This window comes from Malus domestica, chromosome 08 (assembly GCF_042453785.1).
Source record: "Malus domestica chromosome 08, GDT2T_hap1".
Taxonomy (NCBI): Eukaryota; Viridiplantae; Streptophyta; class Magnoliopsida; order Rosales; family Rosaceae; genus Malus; species Malus domestica.
This window is the reverse complement of record NC_091668.1, coordinates 4,217,156-4,238,009: the sequence shown is the minus strand read 5'-3', so window position 1 is coordinate 4,238,009 and position 20,854 is coordinate 4,217,156. Positions and strand designations below refer to the sequence as shown.

Below are 20,854 nucleotides of genomic sequence, written 5' to 3'. Positions count from 1 at the left end.
CTATACTTTTATTTTAAATATTGAAATTGCAGAGTATACAATGAGAATTTTTTAGTATCAACAATTGGGTTTCAATCATATTTGAGCCATGTTTATCTCTTTCGTTATGTGATTATTTTTGTTAGGTAAATTCTACGACAATCGTACACTCCAATTATATTCAGATATTGCATATGTAAGTATGATATATATTATATGTACGTGCTTCAATCCACCGAAAACTCTCGCCTTATATTGGTGCAGTGTCGGAACTAGCTATGAATGTAGGGGCTAGGATTCTTATATTGGTGCAGTGTCGGATTTTGTACAGGCATATATGTGTTTTTAGTTCTCCAGGCCGGATCATTTTTGTGGGAATCCTAAAGATCAAGCAATCATGTCTGTTCATCGTAAATCGTGCAATCAATTTTTGTTAGACACTATTTATATTCAATTTTAAATTTTGAATGATTTTTTATCGCACAATGTACGATAAACGAACATAATTACTTGATCCTGAATCACCACAAAGAGGATTGGGGATCATTTTCCCTCCAAGCCAAACGTGATATTTAAGGAAGTAACCACGTGGTATTTTTTCGGGCGTGCGCGTTTGTGGAAGGTTGAGTCATCATGGACATGGTGTGTGGGCCCATTTTTTATGCTAGGCGGGGTCCGGTTACGTGCATATGGGTCCCAAGAAATTGTATTTTAGCAAATCACGTGTTTCGCGTGCGATTAAATTGTACCTTATGACCCCTAAATAGGTAAATTAAAGTTTAAGATTTTTGTTTTTTGAATAATCAAATCTCTAAATAATAATATATTTTAGAACTGTTATTAACAGTTCAAAAATTTCGTTAGTACTTTTCAAAACTATACTTTTATTTTAAATATTGAAATTACGGAGTATACAATGAGAATTTTTTAGTGTCAATAATAATTCTTTTTATTTTGGGTTTCAATCATTCCCTTCCTTGAATTTGAGCCATGTTTATCTCTTGCATTACGTGATTGCTTTTGTCAGGTAAATTCTACGACAATCATTCACTCCAATTATATTCAGCTATTGCATACGTAATTATGACTAGCATAGAGCACACACTTTGTGTGTGTGAACAACCGTCCACCTCCTCCCACGTTCTCTTCAAGCGAAACCGCTTAAGTTCATTCAAACTATCCAAAAAACATCATAATTTTCAGTTACCAGTATGAAAAAATGATGGTGTGACAATTTCTCTTAATAAGTGCATATTTTTATCTTATGTATTTTGATACAAAATTACTATTTTGCCCTCCTCATGTCAACATTGTGTCTCAAAAGTGAGGGAGAAAATTGGAAGAAAAGGGGGTAAAAAGTTGACAAGCCCTCTTCTCTTAATAATATATATATATATATATGTAAATATTTTGATACAAAATTACTATTTTGCCCTCCTAATGGCAACATTGTGTATCAAAAGTGAGGGGCAAAATTGGAAGAAAAGGGAGTAAAAAGTTGACAAGCCCTCTTTTCTTAATATAGATATAGATATAGATAGATACTAGCACTCATGCCCGCGCGATGCTGCGGGTTCATCAATAATGACATCATTTTTTCAGGACATAACATTTTAATTACATAATAGAAAATCATAGAAGACAGAAATTGTAAAAAGGAAGTTGATCAAAAGATTAACAACAATAAACCACTCATTCTTCGAAATAAACATGAAAGTTGTCATTCACATGATCCAAAATGGTAGCTAATGCAGAGGACAAAACAGAAGGAAACAAATATTATAAGCAGCATCAGTTGAATAATTGCAGCAAGCAAACAAATAGAAGACTAAAAAACTGGAAATGAAAGCAGATAACATTGAGTTTTAATAACCGAATAGGGAACTCGTTTAAGCAGTTCCACAGCAGCATTTATACTTGGATGATTTTTTTATTTTTTTATTTTTTTTATTTTTTTTTTTAATCTAGTGTCTCCGGGTCTTTGACCCGACTACTCACTAGGCCACCCGCCTGACCCCACAACATTTGGTAGGCAAGAAACTCTAGCAATTGCTAGGTGGGTACCTTGAGAGGTGTCGAACCCCAGACCTCTTGGTAACAAACCAAGGGCCTGACCATTAGACTAAACACTCTTAGAGCTGCAAAAACAGAAAAGAAAACACAAATTTAACTAAAAATATAGAATTTAACACCAATCCAAGGATTAAATATCAAATATAAAGTCATTAGGATTAGAAATGCAAGCAATAAGCTAATCACAATACCAATTTCGTTTTATATGAGAAGAATGAATATGTATAAATTGAATATCAATCATGCATATATAGACTAACCTAAATAGAAAGAGTCAAATTACAAATTAAGATCAAAAGACCGATCACACACTCTATTCATCTAAATAAACCTAAGGGTTTATTCAGCATGGAAAAAAAAAATGATAGAACAAAGTGTTATTTCTAGCGTTATTTACCCTTGTTACCAGTTTTAATTAATACAAATGAATAACAACTGCTCACCATTTCATCGAGTAACACAGAGTGCATAGCTGTGTATGTTTGAACAGCTCCTGGAATCGACGGTTTCCATATCCTGCAATTTCGGACTCTTATCTTCGCCACCTTTATATAATTTATCGATAGGAGTCGGGCACTGTAGATCACCAGTGTCCCGACAGATTTGCCCTCGGTTATTATTCCCTATTTTCTCTACTCTAATTTAAACACCAGATTCATCCAAAAACAGATTTTTTTTAATCATTTTTCCTTATTTTCTGCGCTCTAAGTTAAACACCATATATACCCAAGAACAGAAAATAAGTGGAAAAAAAAAGAAGAATGACATACCTGAAGTAGAACCAGCGTGAAAATGGCAACACAACACCTGGGAAAAATGAACACCGTTTCCTGAAAACACAAAACATAACTAAATCATGCACCCACAATAACAATGACGACACACAAACGAAAGAAAGACGACGCACCGTTTGCTAAAACGCGAAAGAAAGAAACAGAAAAAGCATAGGAAAAAGTGGGGAAAGAAAGAGATGAAAATGAAAGAAAAAAGGGAGAAACCCTCTCTACAGAAAGCCCCTCGATGATCAACACGTGGAAGACAAAAGGTAGAGCAAAACCATCAAATAAAGTAACCAAAGAAAAATGGGAGACAGGCTGGCTTTTCACAATTTTTAATAATTGTTTTTTCATGGATCAAATTTTTTTATAATTTTTTATTGTGTTATGTCCCACAAAACATGTGGCCTGGTTTAACTTACTTTTAAATTATTTTTTTTTGTTCTGTCATCAATTTTTTAATTGTTATTTTATCTTTCTCTGTGCCACATGTTGCAGAAGACTCGGCGTGGAAGACAAAACCGAAAAATAAAATAACTAAACGGCTAAGCAATGGGAGACAGGTGGGCTTCTCACAATTTTTAATAATTGTTTTGTCCATGTATCCAATTTTTTTATAAATTTTTAATGTAAACATCCAAAATTAAAAGAAAAATTAATGAAAAATGTTTGAAACTTTGAGTTTTAACACACAATATAAAAAATAAAGTAAATAGTAATTTTTTAGTGTAAAAATATAACTTTTTGTTAAAATAAACAGCATAAAGAAAGTAAGAAACAATATTAAGCCTTTCATAACTCTTTTTTGCCCAACCTCACCGTCAGTTCTGATACAATCAAATTAATCTCCTACCTACCAACTTATTTGTCAAATTCTATACATTGGAAAAAACCACCTGCCTCTCTCATTAAATCAAAACTCCCAAACCCAATTCAATCCCTTATCACAACTCACAACATAAGCTAATTAAAAATTTAAGGCCAAAAAAATGTTCAAATGTTAACATTTTAAAATTGAAAAAAAAAAACTAAACCCCGCAAATATAAATCATTATGTAAATCTCACCCTCAAATGTTTTAAAATCACAGAAGCTATCCAAGATGTTGTGGTTAGGGATGGGCAAAATATCCATGGGTATGGGTAACCGCGGTTACCCGCCCATTTAAAGTTGATGGTTATGGTTATGGGTAACCGTTTAAACAAATAAACGGTTATGGGTATAACCGTTTATCCATGAAATTTAAATGAGCGGTTATGGATATTATCCGTGGTTATAACGGGTATCCATCGGTTATGGTTAATATTTATGGGTATAACGGGTATCTATTTACCTATTACCGTGACATTTTAATTTAATAGGAGAGAAGAAGTGATTGAGGTGACTTTAGAAAACTGTCGAGCAGAGAGCACCGAAGTTGCATGCATCAAAAGCAGGTTTCACTGACTTCTTCACCCAAAGCTGCTTTTTTCAATCTGCTTCTGTTTCGCTTGCGCAACTGACATGAAGACCCCATACTTTTGTTTGAGGACAATCCACTTTAAATTGTGGAAAGACAGACATGCCCATGTAGTTCTGATGTATAACTGATAACACTAGTTGTTTGAAGGGTATTATTGACTGTTCACAACATTAATTGATTGAGTAGATTGGTTACTGAATTGGGTAGCAAGCAATTGTGTTTTGTTGAGCTGAGGACGCTTATGGTGGCTACTGATTGGGCTGATGCTCGAGCTATGGGGGAGTTGGCTATTGCTGGACATGTAAGTGCTTCTGCTTAAAAGTGCTTAAGAATGCCTAATATTTTAAAATTGACGTGTTGGTGATATCAAGTTCAGGTTTGATCAGAAACTCAAAAAATAAAGAACAAAAGTTGAAATTTTTATTGAAAATGCTTCTTGGAAAAGCAGTTGGAAGTGCTTTTCATTTTTTGATTAACTATCGTTAAAAAAATAAAGTAGACGGGAGAAAAAAAAAGGTAAATGGGTAAAAAAAAGGATAAACGGGCGAAAAAATGGGTAAACGGGTAAATGATTATGATTATGATTAAATGGGTAAATGGGTACACGGTTATGGGTATGGATAACCGTTTATAAACGGTTATGGTTATGGATATAACCATTTATGTAATTATCCAACAGGTAAACGGTTATGCGGGTATGAACATAAACGGTTATGGGTAAAATAACCGCGGTTACCCGCCCGCATAACCATTGCCCATCCCTAGTTGTGGTCCCTCACTGCAAATGCAACTTGCAAACAAATCACACAACAACAAAACCAAACGTTAAATAATAAAGCTAAAAAACCAAAGCACAAAAACCGTAAATTGTTCATGTTAAAATCGAAAGTTGAAATACCAACACCAAGATCTGGATGGAGAAACTTCATAAACATCACGCACAAAAATTAAAAAATTCATTGCGAAAAAGGGTCAATTTGTGCAAATTATAAAAACCCAGAAAAATTACTACAATTTTCTATAGCGACATCCGCAGACTGTCCATCATCCAAGCTTCCCAGATATATTATAAAAATTCAAAAATTAGATGGACTCAAATTTTCTTCTATCTCACTGCATAAAAAACCCAACAAATGAGAATATGCATGTTTGTTTATGGATGTATACATCTGTTTATACATGTACTGGTACTATAGAGAAAGATACCCATTAGCTGCTGAACAGTAAACATATCTCTTCTGGGTTCTTCCTTTACCTGCACAAAAAATAAATAAAAAATTAAAAACCCACAAACCAAAAACTAAAAAAAATAAAAATAAACTGTCAATTCACTCAACGAACTCAAGTATAGGTAGAAAGATCGTCAGGAGAGGATCAACTTTCTCTCTTTGGCCGAGACCGAATTCCGGGGGCATTGGGCGGAATCAGCAAAACTCCGCCAAAAAATCGTCACTGTTCTAGGCTCCAATCTTTGAGCACGATTGATTTTGAGGTGTGGGTGTCATATCAGATGGAAGAGGGCTCTGATACGAATCTATAGGCTCGGACCTTGCGCGATTTCGTTGCCGTATGAAAAAATTATGATGAAATGAAGTTTTTGGAGTGGAAGAATTAAGGAGGAGGAGAGGAAGAACAACAGTGCAGTTGCTGATCTGCACGCAGGGAGTAAAAGGGCAAAGCAGAAATCAGGGAAAGCAAACCGACAGAGAAAAGCTTGGGTTATGGTGAAGGAGGAGATAGAGGAATTTTAGAGAGAGAGAGAGAGGAAGTCAGAAGAGAAAAAGGAAACAGATACCTAGAATCAAAAGGGCAAAACGGTCATATTACTGTAAAAACTCACCATCAAAACGGAGAGGAAGAAAAACTGAGGGGCATTTCCGCCATTTCACTGTTCACGAACAGTGAAAAACAGTGCCACCCGAGTTTGGGTTTTAGTATATGTATAATATGTACGTGCTTTGATCCACCGAAAACTCTCGCCTTATATTGATGCAGTGTCGAAACTAGCTATGAATGTGTGTTCGACTGGGCTTGAACAAGTTTTACACTATAACATGGGTTGGGATAAATAAATAGTAGGGGAAGATGGAGCGGTCCGAGTAAATGTTTTGATTCAAGAAGGCCCAATCCAAGGCCCAATAAAAAAAATTTGGTCCAAAAAATAAACATTTTCTTTACAAAATAGTCCACATATCTCAATGGTGGCAATGGCAATAAATAATGTGGGACGGCGTTGACATATTAGCCACACGAAATTGAGAGTTATTGCAATTTAGTTTGTTAAAAATCATAAAAACCAGATGGTCCAGCTCCAACAATCTGACACGTGTATGTTCCAATCTTGGAATATTCCAAAGCTTTTCAAGTATTCTTCTGTGCAGTTAAATTCTATAAATAGATAAACTCTTTTTTCATTTTGCTTTCCATATTGGAATATTCCAAAGCTTTCCAATGTGGATATCATGTTTACCTATCAAGAATGGACATCCTAATTATTCTAAATTAGGGTTTTGAGTTTTTTTAGTTATAGTCCACTACTAATTTAAGGTCACTTCATAACGAGTAGCTTAGGCCATCTCCAACCGAATAAGGGCCAGAATGCTCGTTTTAGCAATCTGGCCTTCCAAGAAATTAATATTTTAATGAACAATGCATGACCATATTTCTTACCATATCCAACCGTGGGGCCAGAGGTCCATAGACCAAACATAGTCCTGTGACAAAAAACCATCTCCAATCAAGGGCCAAAGGGCTATAGTATGGAATGTGAAGAATTGAAATAAAATGAGGTAAGATAGTATGAAATGGTGAAAAATATGTGAGAAATGGTGGAGGGAAAAAATTAGAAATTAAAAAAAAAATCCAAAAAAAGTGGGCTGGGCAAATGGAAAATAACAAAAAAAATCAGGCTGGCTGGTTGGAGATGGCTAGCCCACTAGCCTGATTGCCTGGTTTTGGCCGAGTGAGACCCACAAGCCTTTTGGCCTAACCCTCGGTTTGAGACAGTTTTCAGGCTATTAGCAATACAACAAAAGAAAGAGGGTCCGTCCGAATTTTCAAATTCAAGCTATGTACAATCTCTAAAATTGTTCAGATTTATAAGTATTTCAATTTGCAACTAAATTATAATAACTTTAGACTGACAGCCTATATTCAACAAATTTGGACCCTCACCAGTTTTTGAATTTGATTAACAATGGCTGAATTATCAATGAAGTTTTAAAAAGAGAGAGAGTAGTTCCATGGCTGCTTCTCCAAGTCCTCATCCGAAAAATTAAATTGGATAAAAATTATAACACATATAACAGTTGCTAATAATGATCTGAAGAGGGTTTATTTCTTTGTGCATTAATGTGTTTGTCTTACCGTTTATTCTTAGTGTAATATGTTTATTATCAATACTAAAAAAAAATTAAAGATTTGATGTTTGATGTCACAACTGTCCAACCAAGGCTTCAATTCCACGGTGAAGACTCCAACATTAGTTTTTGACAGCATAAGTTTCTCCACCCGGTACGCTAAAGCTGAGTCGAAATTCGGCATCAAGCTCTTGGCATCAACACTCTCAAATACTTTATTTTGATTTTTTAAATATTTTTCACTACTTCGAAAACAATTTGTTTATTTTTTATTGATTTGAGCCCCATCAAAAAGTAAACATAACATACTTTATACATGTTTTTTGTTTTCATTCGGCTTTAGTATATATAAATTTTATTTTATTTCTACGCAATAGTAAATACGAATCGAACTATTAAACACCAACCAATAAACTAACTCCTCCTTCGCCTCCTTTCCAGACCTATACAGGCCTCCTCTTCTCTCTCTCAGCCGGAGGCCATGGCATCTCGTAAATCCCCGGCAGTCCTGGCAATCTTTGCGATCTTCTTACTTCTCGTCCATGGCGCCCACTCCTTCTACCTCCCTGGCGTCGCTTCGCAGGACTTCTTGAAGGTCAGCTCTTAATCGCCGACAAATATAATCCATAATTTCATTTAATTTCGATTGTTTGTATTGTATGTGTTTGTGTATTAAATGAGTGATATGTGTGTTCCTTTTCGAAATTGTGACCAGTGACGAAACCAGGAATTATTGGGGGGGGGTGGAGGGGCGACATTCAAAACCCTTTTACATAATAGACTATATCAATGTTGTTCATAGTTTATCAATATAAACAAGTTCCAATTGCTACTGACAAGGTTCCATATAAAAAAAAACATGGTATAGTACTTACGTAAAAAAATCTGAGGTCACCATAAGTTCAAGGTCATGAAGATCAACCATGGTATAGTACCCATGTAAAAAATCATTGTGATTAGCCCTTAATCCCTTAATTATATATCTTTAGGCATGACACCACAACTATCTTGTAATGCATTGTTAGCTTCCATTGAATTTCTTCACAAAAAAACTCAGCTTAGAATTTATCTTTCAATTGACACTCGTCTAACCCCTAATAAAGAAAATATATTCTGAATGATTTTATTCATAACACAAAGGCTTATACAGTGTTCTAAAAAATGCCCTAGGCGGCGCCTAGCAACCGAGGCGTTTTTGGGCAAATCGGGTGGAAAAATCGGGTTGGGCCTAGGCGGGCTGGGCGCTTGGCGGGCTAGGTGGTCCTAGGCTGCCCTAGGAGGTTTTTTTATTATTTATTTTTATTAATTGTGTGTTTTTTTCTTTTTTGGTTTCATGGTGGTATACTTATGAAAATGGTGTATCTAATTTGCAAATGATGGATTTACTACAAGTTCATCCAATACTTATGGAAATAGTGTACTTAATTTTCATTTTATCATTATTATATTATCCATAAAAGTATAGTTTTTTTTTTAGGTGTCAATATGCACTTATTTACAAGATATACAAGAAATTTACCTAAATCCGCTTAGGCCGCCTAGGCGCTAGGCACTAGCCCGCCGCCCGACTAGCGCCTAGCGTTTTTTAGAACCTTGGGCTTATATTTATACAACGTACAAGTAAGAATCTCATCCTATTCTAGTACAATCAGAATCGAATTACAGTATTAATTCATATCCTTAAGAGTTATAGTTGACTTTGGCAAGATTCATTCTCTAACCTAAGTCTTCCTCCCACATTTTATAAATAGGACAATCAACTTTCATAAAAAACCTTTGCCACTTAGCACAGGAAATTAAAATTGAATAAAATTGAAATATAAAATTTCATATTTTCTCCTGGTTTAAATAAAAATGATATATTTGTTGTAGGCCTATTTGATTGAGCGATCTAAGGTTTAGAGAGAGAGAGGGAGGCCGGCCACTTTAGAGAGAAGATAGATTGATTTAATTGTGAGGTGTGTTTGATTCACCCCATTGTGCCTTTATTTATAGTAGTTGGAAGGGTAAATACCTTTCCCTTTATGATTACAACATTTAATAGGTAATCTAATCCTAATAGGAATATATAATATTTTCCTATATTCTCTAGGATTTACACAATCACATTCCTATTCTAAATAGAACTGCAACACTCCCTTTTGAGTGTGTAAATACTCAACAAACTATCGCATCGGATCTTCAGCAGAGAAGGTAGAATAGTTGATGAAGTCATCGGCACAACGGGTCATCGCGAGTCTCAAATTTAATTTGAAGTATGCATTTGTAAAAACTCACAAAACCTCGCTATGGTAAAACCCAAGGAATGGGAAAAACCCCATAGACTAAGGAGAAAAGTAAGAAAATATGCGTAATGTCTAAAACAATCGTCAAACTGGACGAATGTAGTGAACTCAACGGAGTATGATCATCCCAGAACGGGTGCCTCGTTAAAACCTAGTTAGGTAGCAAAAACCCAGTGGGAAAAATGCTCCTAATCGTAGGGAAAAATAGTACATTAAGATCATGTGAGTATGCTTCTAGATACTCCCCCTGAGTTAGACATAACTTATTAAATAAGAGAACTACAAGCGATTTAATTTTGATAATTTACGCATACCGATTCCTTGGACGAGCTTCTGAAATGTAGATTTTGGCAATGACTTGGTGAAGAGATCGGCCAGGTTGTCCTGGGAACGGATTTGCTTGACTTCAATGTTCTGATGCTGCTGCTGCTGGTGTTAGTAAAAAAACTTCGGCGCTATGTGCTTGGTGTTGTCTCCCTTGATGTATCCCTTCTTTAACTGCTCGATACATGTTGCATTGTCTTCAAAGATTGTCGTAGGAAGGTCAACGACTGATGTAAGACCACTAGTGCTTCGAATATGTCCCCATCACTTCTCTCAGCCAAAAGCATTCACGCGATGCTTCATGCAGGGCGAGAATCTCAACATAGTTAGACGAAGTCGTAACTAGCGTTTGCTTGGTAGACCTTCAAGATATAACGGTGTCTCCAAAGGTAAAGACATAACCCGTTTGAGAACGTGCTCTATGTGGGTCAGACAGATATCCAGTATCTGCGTAACCAACAAGGCGAGAATCAATCCTAGATCCATAGGGGGCGGTAACATTAGGAGATTTGTGGGTATAGAACAAGCCCAAATCCGTAGTACCCTTGAGGTAGCGGAAAATGCCTTTGACACCATTCCAGTGCTTGCGTGTAGGCGCATTGCTATATCTAGCCAATAGATTCACAACGAATGAGATGTCGAGTCTAGTGCACTGAGCCAAGTACAATAAAGCACCAATTGCACTTAGGTAAGGAACTTCGGGTTCCAAAATCTCTTCCTCATCCTCCTTTGGACGGAAGGGATCTCATTAGCATCTAGAGTCCGAACGATCATGGGTGTGCTCGAAGGCTTCGCTTTATCCTCATTAAAGCGACGTAACACTTTTTGGGTGTAGTTCGATTGATGTACTAGGATTCGATCTGAACAATGCTCGATCTCTAGGTCGAGGCAATATCGAGTTTTCCTAAGATCCTTCATCTCAAATTCCGATTCAAGTTTACAGCAATTTCCTCAAGCTCTTCGGGAGTACCAATGAGGTTCATGTCATCGACATAAACTGCAACAATTACAAATCCGGAATGTGACTTCTTTATGAACACGCATGAGCATAGTTCGTTGTTCATATAACCCTGACTTATCAAATATTCACTCAGACGGTTATACCACATTCGCCTGGATTGTTTCAATCCGTAGAGTGACCTCCTCAACCTAATTGAGAGAATGTTCCGTGGTCTAGAATTATTTGAGCCAGTCAATGGAAGTCTTTCTGGAACTTTCATGTATATTTCCGTATCTAGATCCCCATAGAGATACGCAGTTACCACGTCCATAAGCTGCATATTCAGTTTTTCAGAAACTACCAAACTGATAAGGTAGCGGAACGTTATAACGTCCATTACGGGGGAATATGTTTCCTCGTAATCAATTCCAGGGCGTTGAGAGAAGCCTTGCGCTATGAGGCGTGTTTTGTATCGTACTATTTCATTCTTCTCATTACGCTTCCTCACGAAAACCCACTTGTAGCCAACAGGCTTCACGCGTGGTGGTGTAGGGACGACAGGTCCAAACACTTTACGTTTCGTGAGTGAATCAAGTTCGACCTGGATTGCTTGTTTCCAGTTTGACCAATCGGTTCTACGTCGGCATTCATCGACGGAACGTGGTTCAATGTCATCGCTATGCATGATGTCAGTAGCTACTGAGTACGAGAATACATCGTCGACTATCATCTCATACCTATTCCAAACCTCATCCAATACTGTGTAATGGACCAAAATCTCGCGATTCTCGGGAGGCCGGCATGTTCTATTTGAAGCATCACCGTAATCTAGAATAACCTCATGCGTTGGAACGGATAAGTCAACGGTCGTCGGATTCAAACTAGGGTCACTAGTTGGTGCCATTTTCCTCTTCCAGGGTTGTGAATCCTTTGAACCAGGGGGTCTGCCACGCTTCAGGGTCGAAGCAGATGATTGGCTAGCTGCCAATGTACCATACCGTGTAGAGGGTGCGGCCTCCCCACCTTTAGGGATGGCTCGGCCTTCCCAGACGGGCTGTTGATGTACACGGGGTACATCTATCCTTGCAGGTGTGTTTGCAGCGGGTATATGTGATCTTGTCACCTTTGCTAGATCATTAAAAGCATCCGGCATGCTTTGAGCAATGCTCTGAAGATCTATAATTTGTCGCACCTTAGTTTCAGATTGGGCAGTGCGGGGATTTAAATGAGACATAGTGGGAGCATACCACGACAATTCGCGGCGTTCTACAGGAACGTTAGCATGCTTATCTCCCCCTAATGACGGGAATACTATCTCATCAAAGTGACAATCCGCAAAACGTGCGGTAAAGAGATCTCCTGTCAAGGGTTCTAAGTATTGAACAATTGATGGCGAATCATAACCGACATAGATTCCCATTTTTCTCTGAGGACCCATTTTGGTATGTAGCGGCGGCGCTATCGGTACATAAATGGCGCTCCCAAACACCTGTAAATGCGAGACGTCAGGCTCGTATCCAGTGACCAACTGTAACGGTGAATGTGGTTGGGTAGCGATGGGCCTCAGACGGACCAACATCGATGCGTGCAATATTGCATAGCCCCAGACAGATACCGGCAGTTTGGTTCTCATAACCAAAGTCCGAGCTATCAATTGAATGCGCTTTATGAAAGCTTCTGCCAGGCCGTTTTGGGTGTGAACATGGGGCACATGATGTTCCACATTAATCCCTACTGACATGCAATAATCATCAAAAGTCTGTGACGTAAACTCTCCAACATTATCCAGTTGAATCGACTTAATCGGATAATCATGGTGGTGAGCCCTTAGCTTAATGATTTGAGCTAGGAGTTTAGCAAACGCGACATTGGTGTGGACAACAAGCAAACATGTGACCATCTTGTCGATGCATCAACCAACACCATAAAGTATCTAAATGGTCCGCAGGTTGGTTGGATAGGTTCACAAATGTCCCCTTGAATCCTCTAAAGAAATTTAGGAGGGTCTTGATTAATCTTTGTATGGGAGGGTTGATTATTCAACTTCCCTAAAGAACACGTTATGCATGGCGGGACTCCAACGTGTGGATGTAACTTATGCCCGTGTGAAGATTTGAGGATACGGCGCATCATGTCACATCCAGGATGTCCCAAACGGTCATGCCAAAGCAACAAAGTGTCCTAGAACTCAGGCATAGGGCCAGCCACACTGTGGGCCTCTATGCTGCGAATGGTTGTGATGTACAACCCACTCGGCAGACGTTCCAACTTCTCGTGAATATGCTTCTGGCCATATTCGTATGAAGTGATACAAAGAAATTCAGAACCATGATCTTCAGTGGTTTCAAGATGATATTTATTATCTCGAATATCTCTAAAAACTTAGCAACGTTCTTCCGAAACGTGGAGAATAAAGTGCCTCCTTAATGATCAAGATTGTACCATTAAATAACATGATACGTGCCTTTCCGTATCCTTCAATCAGGTTGGATGAGCCTGAGAGAGTTGTCAAATGAGCTTTCTTGGGTATGAAGTTAGTAAAATAGTGTCGTTCACACAAAATGGTGTGCGTAGTTGCACTATCTGCCAGACAACTAACTTCCCCACTATACATACCTAGAAATAAATTGATTGAATTGGTCACATGCATAAATATAAGTTCATTCATTCAATTAAGCAATTCGAGAAAATAATATCCATTCCAATAACAATCCATAATTCAAAACAAACCAAAACTAAACAAATGATTCCAAATACATAGAAAAATTGTTCAAAATTAAACCATAAACCTAGCAAAATAGGGGGTAGGGGCCGACCACTCCTAGTGGGTTCGGCCACTAGGGGCTAATGTCCTAAAACATGTCTAATTTAGTCTTCCATAGGTGCTGATGCCTCCTGGAAGTCTGATATCTCCATTGATGTGGTTGCATCGTCCGGATGATCCACATGTGCAAAGTTAGACTCACGACGGGAATGATACTTGGCAATAGCCTCAGGGGAAGCTCGGCATACGCGTGACCAATGATCATTTGATTCACAGTGATAACACATATCTAGTTCAGTAGAAGCGGCATGAACGGGAGCTTTGCCATTGTTCTTGAAGTTTGGGACCTTAGGTGCAAGTGGTGGACGCTGCTGGGTCGCAATTCTTTCCTTAGGTGTGGCACTCTTTTGACCTTGGGCCCGTGGTTGGGCTTGCCGCCCATTTCCACGGCCACGACGGTTCTTTCGTTGTTTATGGCTGCTAAAATTGGTCGCATACGCTTCAGGCGTAGCGTTCGAGCCAGTGGGTCGAGCTTGATGATTCCTCATCAAAAGCTGGTTCTGCTTTTCAGCAAGAAGTAAAACAGAGATCAAATCCAAAAACTTGGTGAATTTTTATGCCCTATATTGTTGCTGCAGGACAATATTGGTGGCATGGAAGGTCGAATAGGTCTTCTCCAGGAGATCTGATTCGGTTAGTTCCACTTTGCAGAATTTCAACAAAGAACGGATTCTACAAACTTTAGAGTTGTATTCATTCACGGACTTAAAGTCTTGGAAGCGAAGATGCTGTCAGTCGTGTCTTGCTTCAGGCAAGTATATGTCTTTCTGGTGATCAAAACGGTCAGCCAAAGCAAGCTAAAGGGTGCGTGGGTCTTCCTCAGCGAGATACTCAGTCTGCAATGCATCATGGATGTGTCTTCGAATGAAGATCATTGCAGTAGCCTTTTGAGCTTCGTCGACAGGTTTGTCGGCAATAGGTGTCTCGATGGTGGCTCTAATACCTTTTGCAGTGAGATGGAGCTTCACGTCTTGAACCCATTTCAGATAGTTTCTTCCAGAGACTTCAAGAGCGGAGAAATCGAGCTTGTTCAAGTTCGACATGTCCCTAAAACAGATGGAAAAACGTGATTAGTCATATGGTAAGCCATAGACATGTATTAGTTTAATTTATGCATGAAAACTTCAGGTTTCATGTGGTATGTTTTGAATGAAAACTTCAGGCTTCAAAGGCACTAATTTTGAAACTACAGGTTCAAATTAGTTTTATGAACGATTAGTTCATAATGAGAGGTTCCTGCAAGAAACACATAATGCAATATACTAACTAAGTGTAGTGGATTTGAGTTGGCTTCGGGAACTCAAGTGTGAGACTACGAAAGTATGTGACGGTTCAAAGTATAAAAATAAATTATTGAATCGTTAATGTCCAAAAGTGATCTTCAGGTCAATAATTTTGGATTTATTATCAGATTAGTGGACTGCAGGTCACTTTTAATTAATTCAATAAATCGGGCCATACAGGGTCGATTGTAGAAGCAAAATAATATTAACATACTGGTTAAATTATTTAAAATGCTAAAATAATAGCTTGTGGGTGGAAAAATGCCCCAAAATTATTTGGGCATGGGTGCCGTGGGTAAGGGAAGGCACGGGGTGCCTTGAGTAAAAACGGCAGGGCCTGACAGGGCCTAGGGTATGGCTGCAGGCCACGGGAGGGACAAAACCCCCAGCCGTAGCTGGTTTAGGTGTTTTGGTCCAAGGGGTCACGGGGGCAAGCCCAAGGCTTGCGGGTTGGTCACGCAGGGAGCCCAGCGAAGCTGGGGCCTTGATTTTGTGGCGCAAAAGGCCCAGCCCGAGGGCTGGCTTTGTGTGCCGTGTGTGCATAAGGCGCCCAGCCGAGGGCTGGTAGGTTTTTTATGCAGGCCGAGAGAGGCCATGGGCTACAGGCCCAGCAAAGAAACCAAAATCAGGCCGAAGCCTGTTTTCCTTTTTGGCACAGGGATGGTGCGATGCACCAAATCCCATTCCCTTTTTTTTTTTTTTTTCAATTCCCTTTAGGTTTTAGGAAAAACCCAATATGCTTCTAATTTAATTTTATACATTAAATCACAAATTCCACATAACAATTTAATTATGCGATGCATGAAACAAATATATATAGTGACAAATATATGAACATATACAATATATATATATATATATATATTGGAAGGGAAATATAAACATAGGGGGTTCATGCATCATGAGGAATGTTTTCATGCTTCATGGGTCGTTTCAAATATCTTCCTTTATTTTAAGCGTACCTGAGCAGCAGAAAACGAATTAGCCTTTGAATGTGGTGGATGATAGCCTCCTCATACGATGTTTCAGTTCCTCAGCTTCTGGCAAGAGCGTGCTGATAACGTTTTATAGGCCTATTTGATTGAGCGATCTAAGGTTTAGGGAGAGAGAGAGAGGCCTGCCACTTTAGAGAGAAGAGAGATTGATTTAATTGTGTGTGTTTGATTCACCCAATTGTGCCTTTATTTATAGTAGTTGGAAGGGTAAATACATTTCCCTTTATAATTACAACATTTAATAGGTAATCTAATCCTAATAGGAATATATAATACTTTCTCATATTCTCTAGAATTTACACAATCACATTCCTATTCTAAATAGAACTGCAACAATATTGTAGTATTGTACAACATTTTACGTTAATTTTTTATATTTATTTTATTATAGTTTTCTTTTTAGATGAGACTAGAAGAAAAAATTGATTACGTTCATCCATAAATTCATAATACAAGTTGTTTATGCAAAAAACAATATGAAATTCTTTCCGTGTTAAAATTTTCATCAGGCGGTCCTTCCAATCCGGATGAGGATCCTCTCCAAATCATCTTTGTGGAGATCTGGAGGATCAATCAATTGTGTCCGCTCATTGTATATCATACGGTCAGTTTTCATTAGTTACTATTTATATTTAATTTTAAATATTTTTTTACAAATAGTTTCGAATCGCACGATGTAGATGAACGGACATAATTGATTGATTCTAAAGACCCCACATAAAGAATCCTAATCCGTCCAATCCCACGTATGAATCTCTGATTGGGATCGCACCCTCCCACAAACCGCGCCGTTTTGTTTAGCACTTTTTTTAAATCCCAAGCCCAAACCACGTCGTTTGGCCTGGGTATCTTCTAAAAAAAATTATAACGTGCAGCAGCACCAGCAGCGCAGCGCCGTGCAGCACAACTAGAACCGACGATTTCCGGCGAGAGGAGGGGCGCCCCTCCTTGCTCCTGTGTAGCTTCTCCACTGTTTGTGACCTAGTGTTAGGTTTCGTCTGTTTGGTTGCCGAGAAAATGGAGGAAAATAGAAGGATTGGAGAGTAGGTTATCGTGAATTCGATTGGTTGCTACTTTGCTATTGAAATGATCGGCGAATTAGGGTTAGTTGACCTTTGTTCAAATATAGTGAGTGTAATTCGCGGCGCATCAGTTCTTGGTTGGTCCGACATCGATCCGTATATGCCCTAACTCCTAAGCAAGTACTCTAAGAAGATCGTCATTTAGTTTCACTGGATTACAAATGCTGTCTGTGGAATTTGAATTACTTCTTGTAAATTAGATTTGAAATTCCGTCGTTGTTTTACTTCACTTGACTGAGAAGCAAAGTGCTTTGCCTCGCGGAATTTGAATTATTGCAGGGAGATCGTTTGAAGGTTAAAGTGAACGCACTGACTTCCACAAAGACTCAGCTTCCTTACTCATATTACTCTCTCCCTTACTGCCAACCTGAGAGAATCGTCGACAGTATAGAGAATCTTGGGGAAGTGCTCCGTGGTGACAGGATCGAGAGCTCCCCCTATGTGGTTAGTGTTATTGCATTTGTACAACTCTAAGAACCCTAAGCCTACTTGTTTCTCCTATGTTCATAAACTTACAATCGGACTTGTGCAGTTTAGTATGCGGGAGTCTCAGATGTGCAAAATTGTCAGCCGGATTATGCCTAATGCCAAAATCGTAAACGAGTTTAAGGAGATGATAGATGACGAGTATCGAGTGAACATGTATTTTTCCGACACTTCAAATGATTTATCCTAGTACATTAGAGGAACTAAAACGAAGTCGCATCTCTTATTAAGACCTTTTTTTTTCTAAGCAAAACTAACGAAAAGTCCTTAAAAACTTTAGTTTTAATCACAAAGACAAAATAAAGGTGTAAGTAAATAGTACCAGCAATGACTTTTCAGGGTACAAATGTTCTTAAGGTTAAAAGTGAACACTACCATGAGTGTTTCATTAAGATTCCTTTTTTTCTATGACAGGATCCTTGATAATGTACCTCTAGTCGTTCCCATTCAAAGGCTACAGCAAAAAACTCGTACTGTTTATCAGCTTGGATTCCACATTGGGTTCAAAGGCCATTATGCTGGGGTATGTCCATTATTTGTTGGCACCAAATACCTTTCTTATGCAGGGATGGTTATGTTTTTCTCGTTCTTACAGTATGTTATTGTGCTCAGAGCAAAGAAGAGGAATACTTCATCCACAACCATCTGGCATTTACTGTAAAGTACCATAAAGATCCGCGAACTGGAACAGCAAGAATTGTGGGATTTGAGGTTAAACCATTCAGGTCAGTATTTTTCAGGGCGTTCCTTTTCTCCTGCATGTTTCCTTCTTGCTGAATCTTCTTTCTAAATTATCAGTTGGTAATATGGTTTGTTTGACTGTTGAATGTCCACAGTGTTAAACATGAGTATGAAGGGAAATGGAATGATAGGACTCGTTTTACTAACTGTAACCCCCATTCGAAACATACTGTTGTTAATTCTAACTCTCCTCAAGAGGTTGCCGAGAAGCAAGAAATCGTATTTACCTATGATGTTGAATTCCAGGTAAGCTCCGTAATTTAAAATTTTACTTGGTATTTTCTCGTAGGAGAATTATAACTCATAATTTACTGTCTACTCTATACTTATTACAGCATCATTTATTTGTGTCATGAACTACTATCGTATGTCTATTGCCCTAATATTTCTGATGTAATGGTGTTGAACATACTTTGTCATTTGTGATAAGATACTTCTTTTCATGTCTACCTGTTTAGGAGAGTGATGTGAAGTCGGCTTCTAGATGGGATGCTTATCTACGGATGAGTAACCAAATCCGTTGGTTTTCAATTGTCAACTCATGGATGGTTGTCTTCTTCCTTTCGGGTATGGTAGCGATGATTATGCTAAGAACACTCTACCGTGATATCTCCAAGTATAATGAACTTGAGACCCAGGAAGAAGCGCAAGAAGAACCAGGATGGAAACTTATCCACGGGGATGTCTTCAGGGCTCCAAATAATTCTGAATTGCTCTGTGTGTATGTTGGAACTGGTGTTCAATTGTTTGGAATGATACTGGTGACAATGATATTTGCTGTCCTAGGCTTCCTCTCGCCATCTAACCGGGGCGGTCTTATGACCACAATGCTCTTTCCTTTTGTCTTCATGGGACTTTTCGCCGGTTATGCCTCAGTTCGCTTGTACAAGACGTTTCAGGGTACAGAATGGATGAAAATCGCATTCAGGACTGCAGTCATGTTCCCAGCAATTATCTCTGCCATTGTCATTGTCTTGTACACTGTGATTTGGGGCCAGAACTCATCTGGAGCTGTGACAATTGGCACAATGTTGACCCTGGTCTTTTTTTGGTTCGGAATCTCAGTCCCACTCGTATTTGTGGGAGGCTATGTTGGGTTCAGGAAGCCAGCACTTGAGGATCCAGTAAAGACAAACAAAGTCCCAAGACAGATCCCAGAACAGGCCTGGTACATGAACCCAGTTTTCTCAATTCTAATCGGAGGGATCCTCCCATTCGGAGCAGTTTTCGTCGAACTATACTTCATCCTCCCTTCGATATGGCTGAACCAGTTCTACTACATGTTAAGTTTCCTCTTCTTGGTCTTCATCATCCTCATCATCACATGCGCCGAGATCACCATCGTCCTCTGCTACTTCCAGTTGTGCAGCGAGGATTACTTGTGGTGGTGGAGATCATACCTCACATCCGGCTCATCGGCTCTGTACGTCTTCCTCTACGCCACATTCTACTTCTTCACAAAGCTCGAAATCACAAAGCTGGTCTCGGTCCTCTTATACTTCGGGTGCATGCTCATTGCTTCTTATGCATTCTTTGTTGTCACCGGAACAATCGGCTTCTACGCTTGCTTTTGGTTCACGAGGCTCATCTACTCATCGTAATCCAAATTCTTCACTTTGTTGGACCACATTGCTGATCATTCAGATCACGTCATAAATCTAGTATGTAAAACCAATAAATAAACTCGTAGTTACAGCTTATGCGAATTTGTAATTGTCACACCAAAAAATCACTCAAGAAGTGGATAATCAAGAGCATTGAAACATGTGATTGCATATTTATGATTGATATTCTTCAGCTGATGAGTTTATCGACGTCCCCTATTGTGATTTTCAGTTTAATTTTTTCGAACTATTATATAAAATGCCCACAGCGCAGTCGGATTAAAGTTAATCAGCTTGAGATTCTCTCAGAATTAAAGCTCCAAAATCCAGATCGTCTAAGAGAAAGAAAGAGATCTGGTCAAGGTCCAGAGAATATAAGTTTTTGAGGTACTATGAGGTGGACCAATGAAATAGAAAGGACTGGAAATCATATTTACTACAATGTTATATTTGAATGAGGGAAATAATCTTGGAATTTAACAAAAGTCAGAATTTATAAATTGACTTGCAATAATAGAATACTTCATAGTACTCGTTGAAAAAGGAGAAAAGTTGTGTTAATCATGTCTCGTCGTATCATATGCTCATGTGGGTTTTGAGTCGTTTTAATTTGTTTTGTGCGGAATTTCTTAGGTAAATTGA

At 38.5% G+C, this 20,854-nt stretch overlaps 2 protein-coding genes and 1 long non-coding RNA gene across 5 annotated transcripts; 1 reads left to right on the top strand and 2 right to left on the bottom strand.

The window, feature by feature from the left end:
• Window positions 1-1,627: 1,627 nt before the first annotated feature.
• LOC139187610 (uncharacterized) lies at window positions 1,628-3,412 on the bottom strand. Of its 2 annotated transcripts, XM_070826774.1 has the most exons (4): window positions 2,960-3,412; window positions 2,823-2,882; window positions 2,496-2,568; window positions 1,628-2,117 (listed from the first exon to the last, which is right to left on the bottom strand). In XM_070826774.1, exons 1-4 carry the CDS (start codon window positions 3,180-3,182, stop codon window positions 2,102-2,104), a joined length of 372 nt encoding a protein of 123 aa, XP_070682875.1. In that variant the 5' UTR covers window positions 3,183-3,412; the 3' UTR covers window positions 1,628-2,101. The 2 variants fall into 2 exon arrangements, with proteins under 2 accessions (XP_070682875.1, XP_070682876.1); XM_070826775.1 differs by lacking the exon at window positions 2,496-2,568 and having other exon boundaries at window positions 2,960-3,389.
• Window positions 3,413-5,223: 1,811 nt separating this feature from the next.
• On the bottom strand, window positions 5,224-6,216 carry LOC139198423 (uncharacterized). 2 transcript variants are annotated; one of them, XR_011583885.1, is made up of 2 exons: window positions 5,627-6,216; window positions 5,224-5,544 (listed from the first exon to the last, which is right to left on the bottom strand). It is a non-coding gene; the product is annotated as an uncharacterized lncRNA (long non-coding RNA). The 2 variants fall into 2 exon arrangements; XR_011583884.1 differs by having other exon boundaries at window positions 5,631-6,216.
• Window positions 6,217-8,056: 1,840 nt separating this feature from the next.
• LOC103440848 (transmembrane 9 superfamily member 8-like) lies at window positions 8,057-20,422 on the top strand. The gene is made up of 7 exons (XM_070827211.1): window positions 8,057-8,243; window positions 17,661-17,825; window positions 17,914-18,023; window positions 18,282-18,390; window positions 18,480-18,592; window positions 18,704-18,854; window positions 19,067-20,422. The coding sequence occupies exons 1-7, from the start codon at window positions 8,130-8,132 to the stop codon at window positions 20,207-20,209; spliced, it is 1,905 nt and encodes a 634-aa protein (XP_070683312.1). The 5' UTR covers window positions 8,057-8,129; the 3' UTR covers window positions 20,210-20,422.
• The last annotated feature ends 432 nt before the right edge of the window (window positions 20,423-20,854 follow it).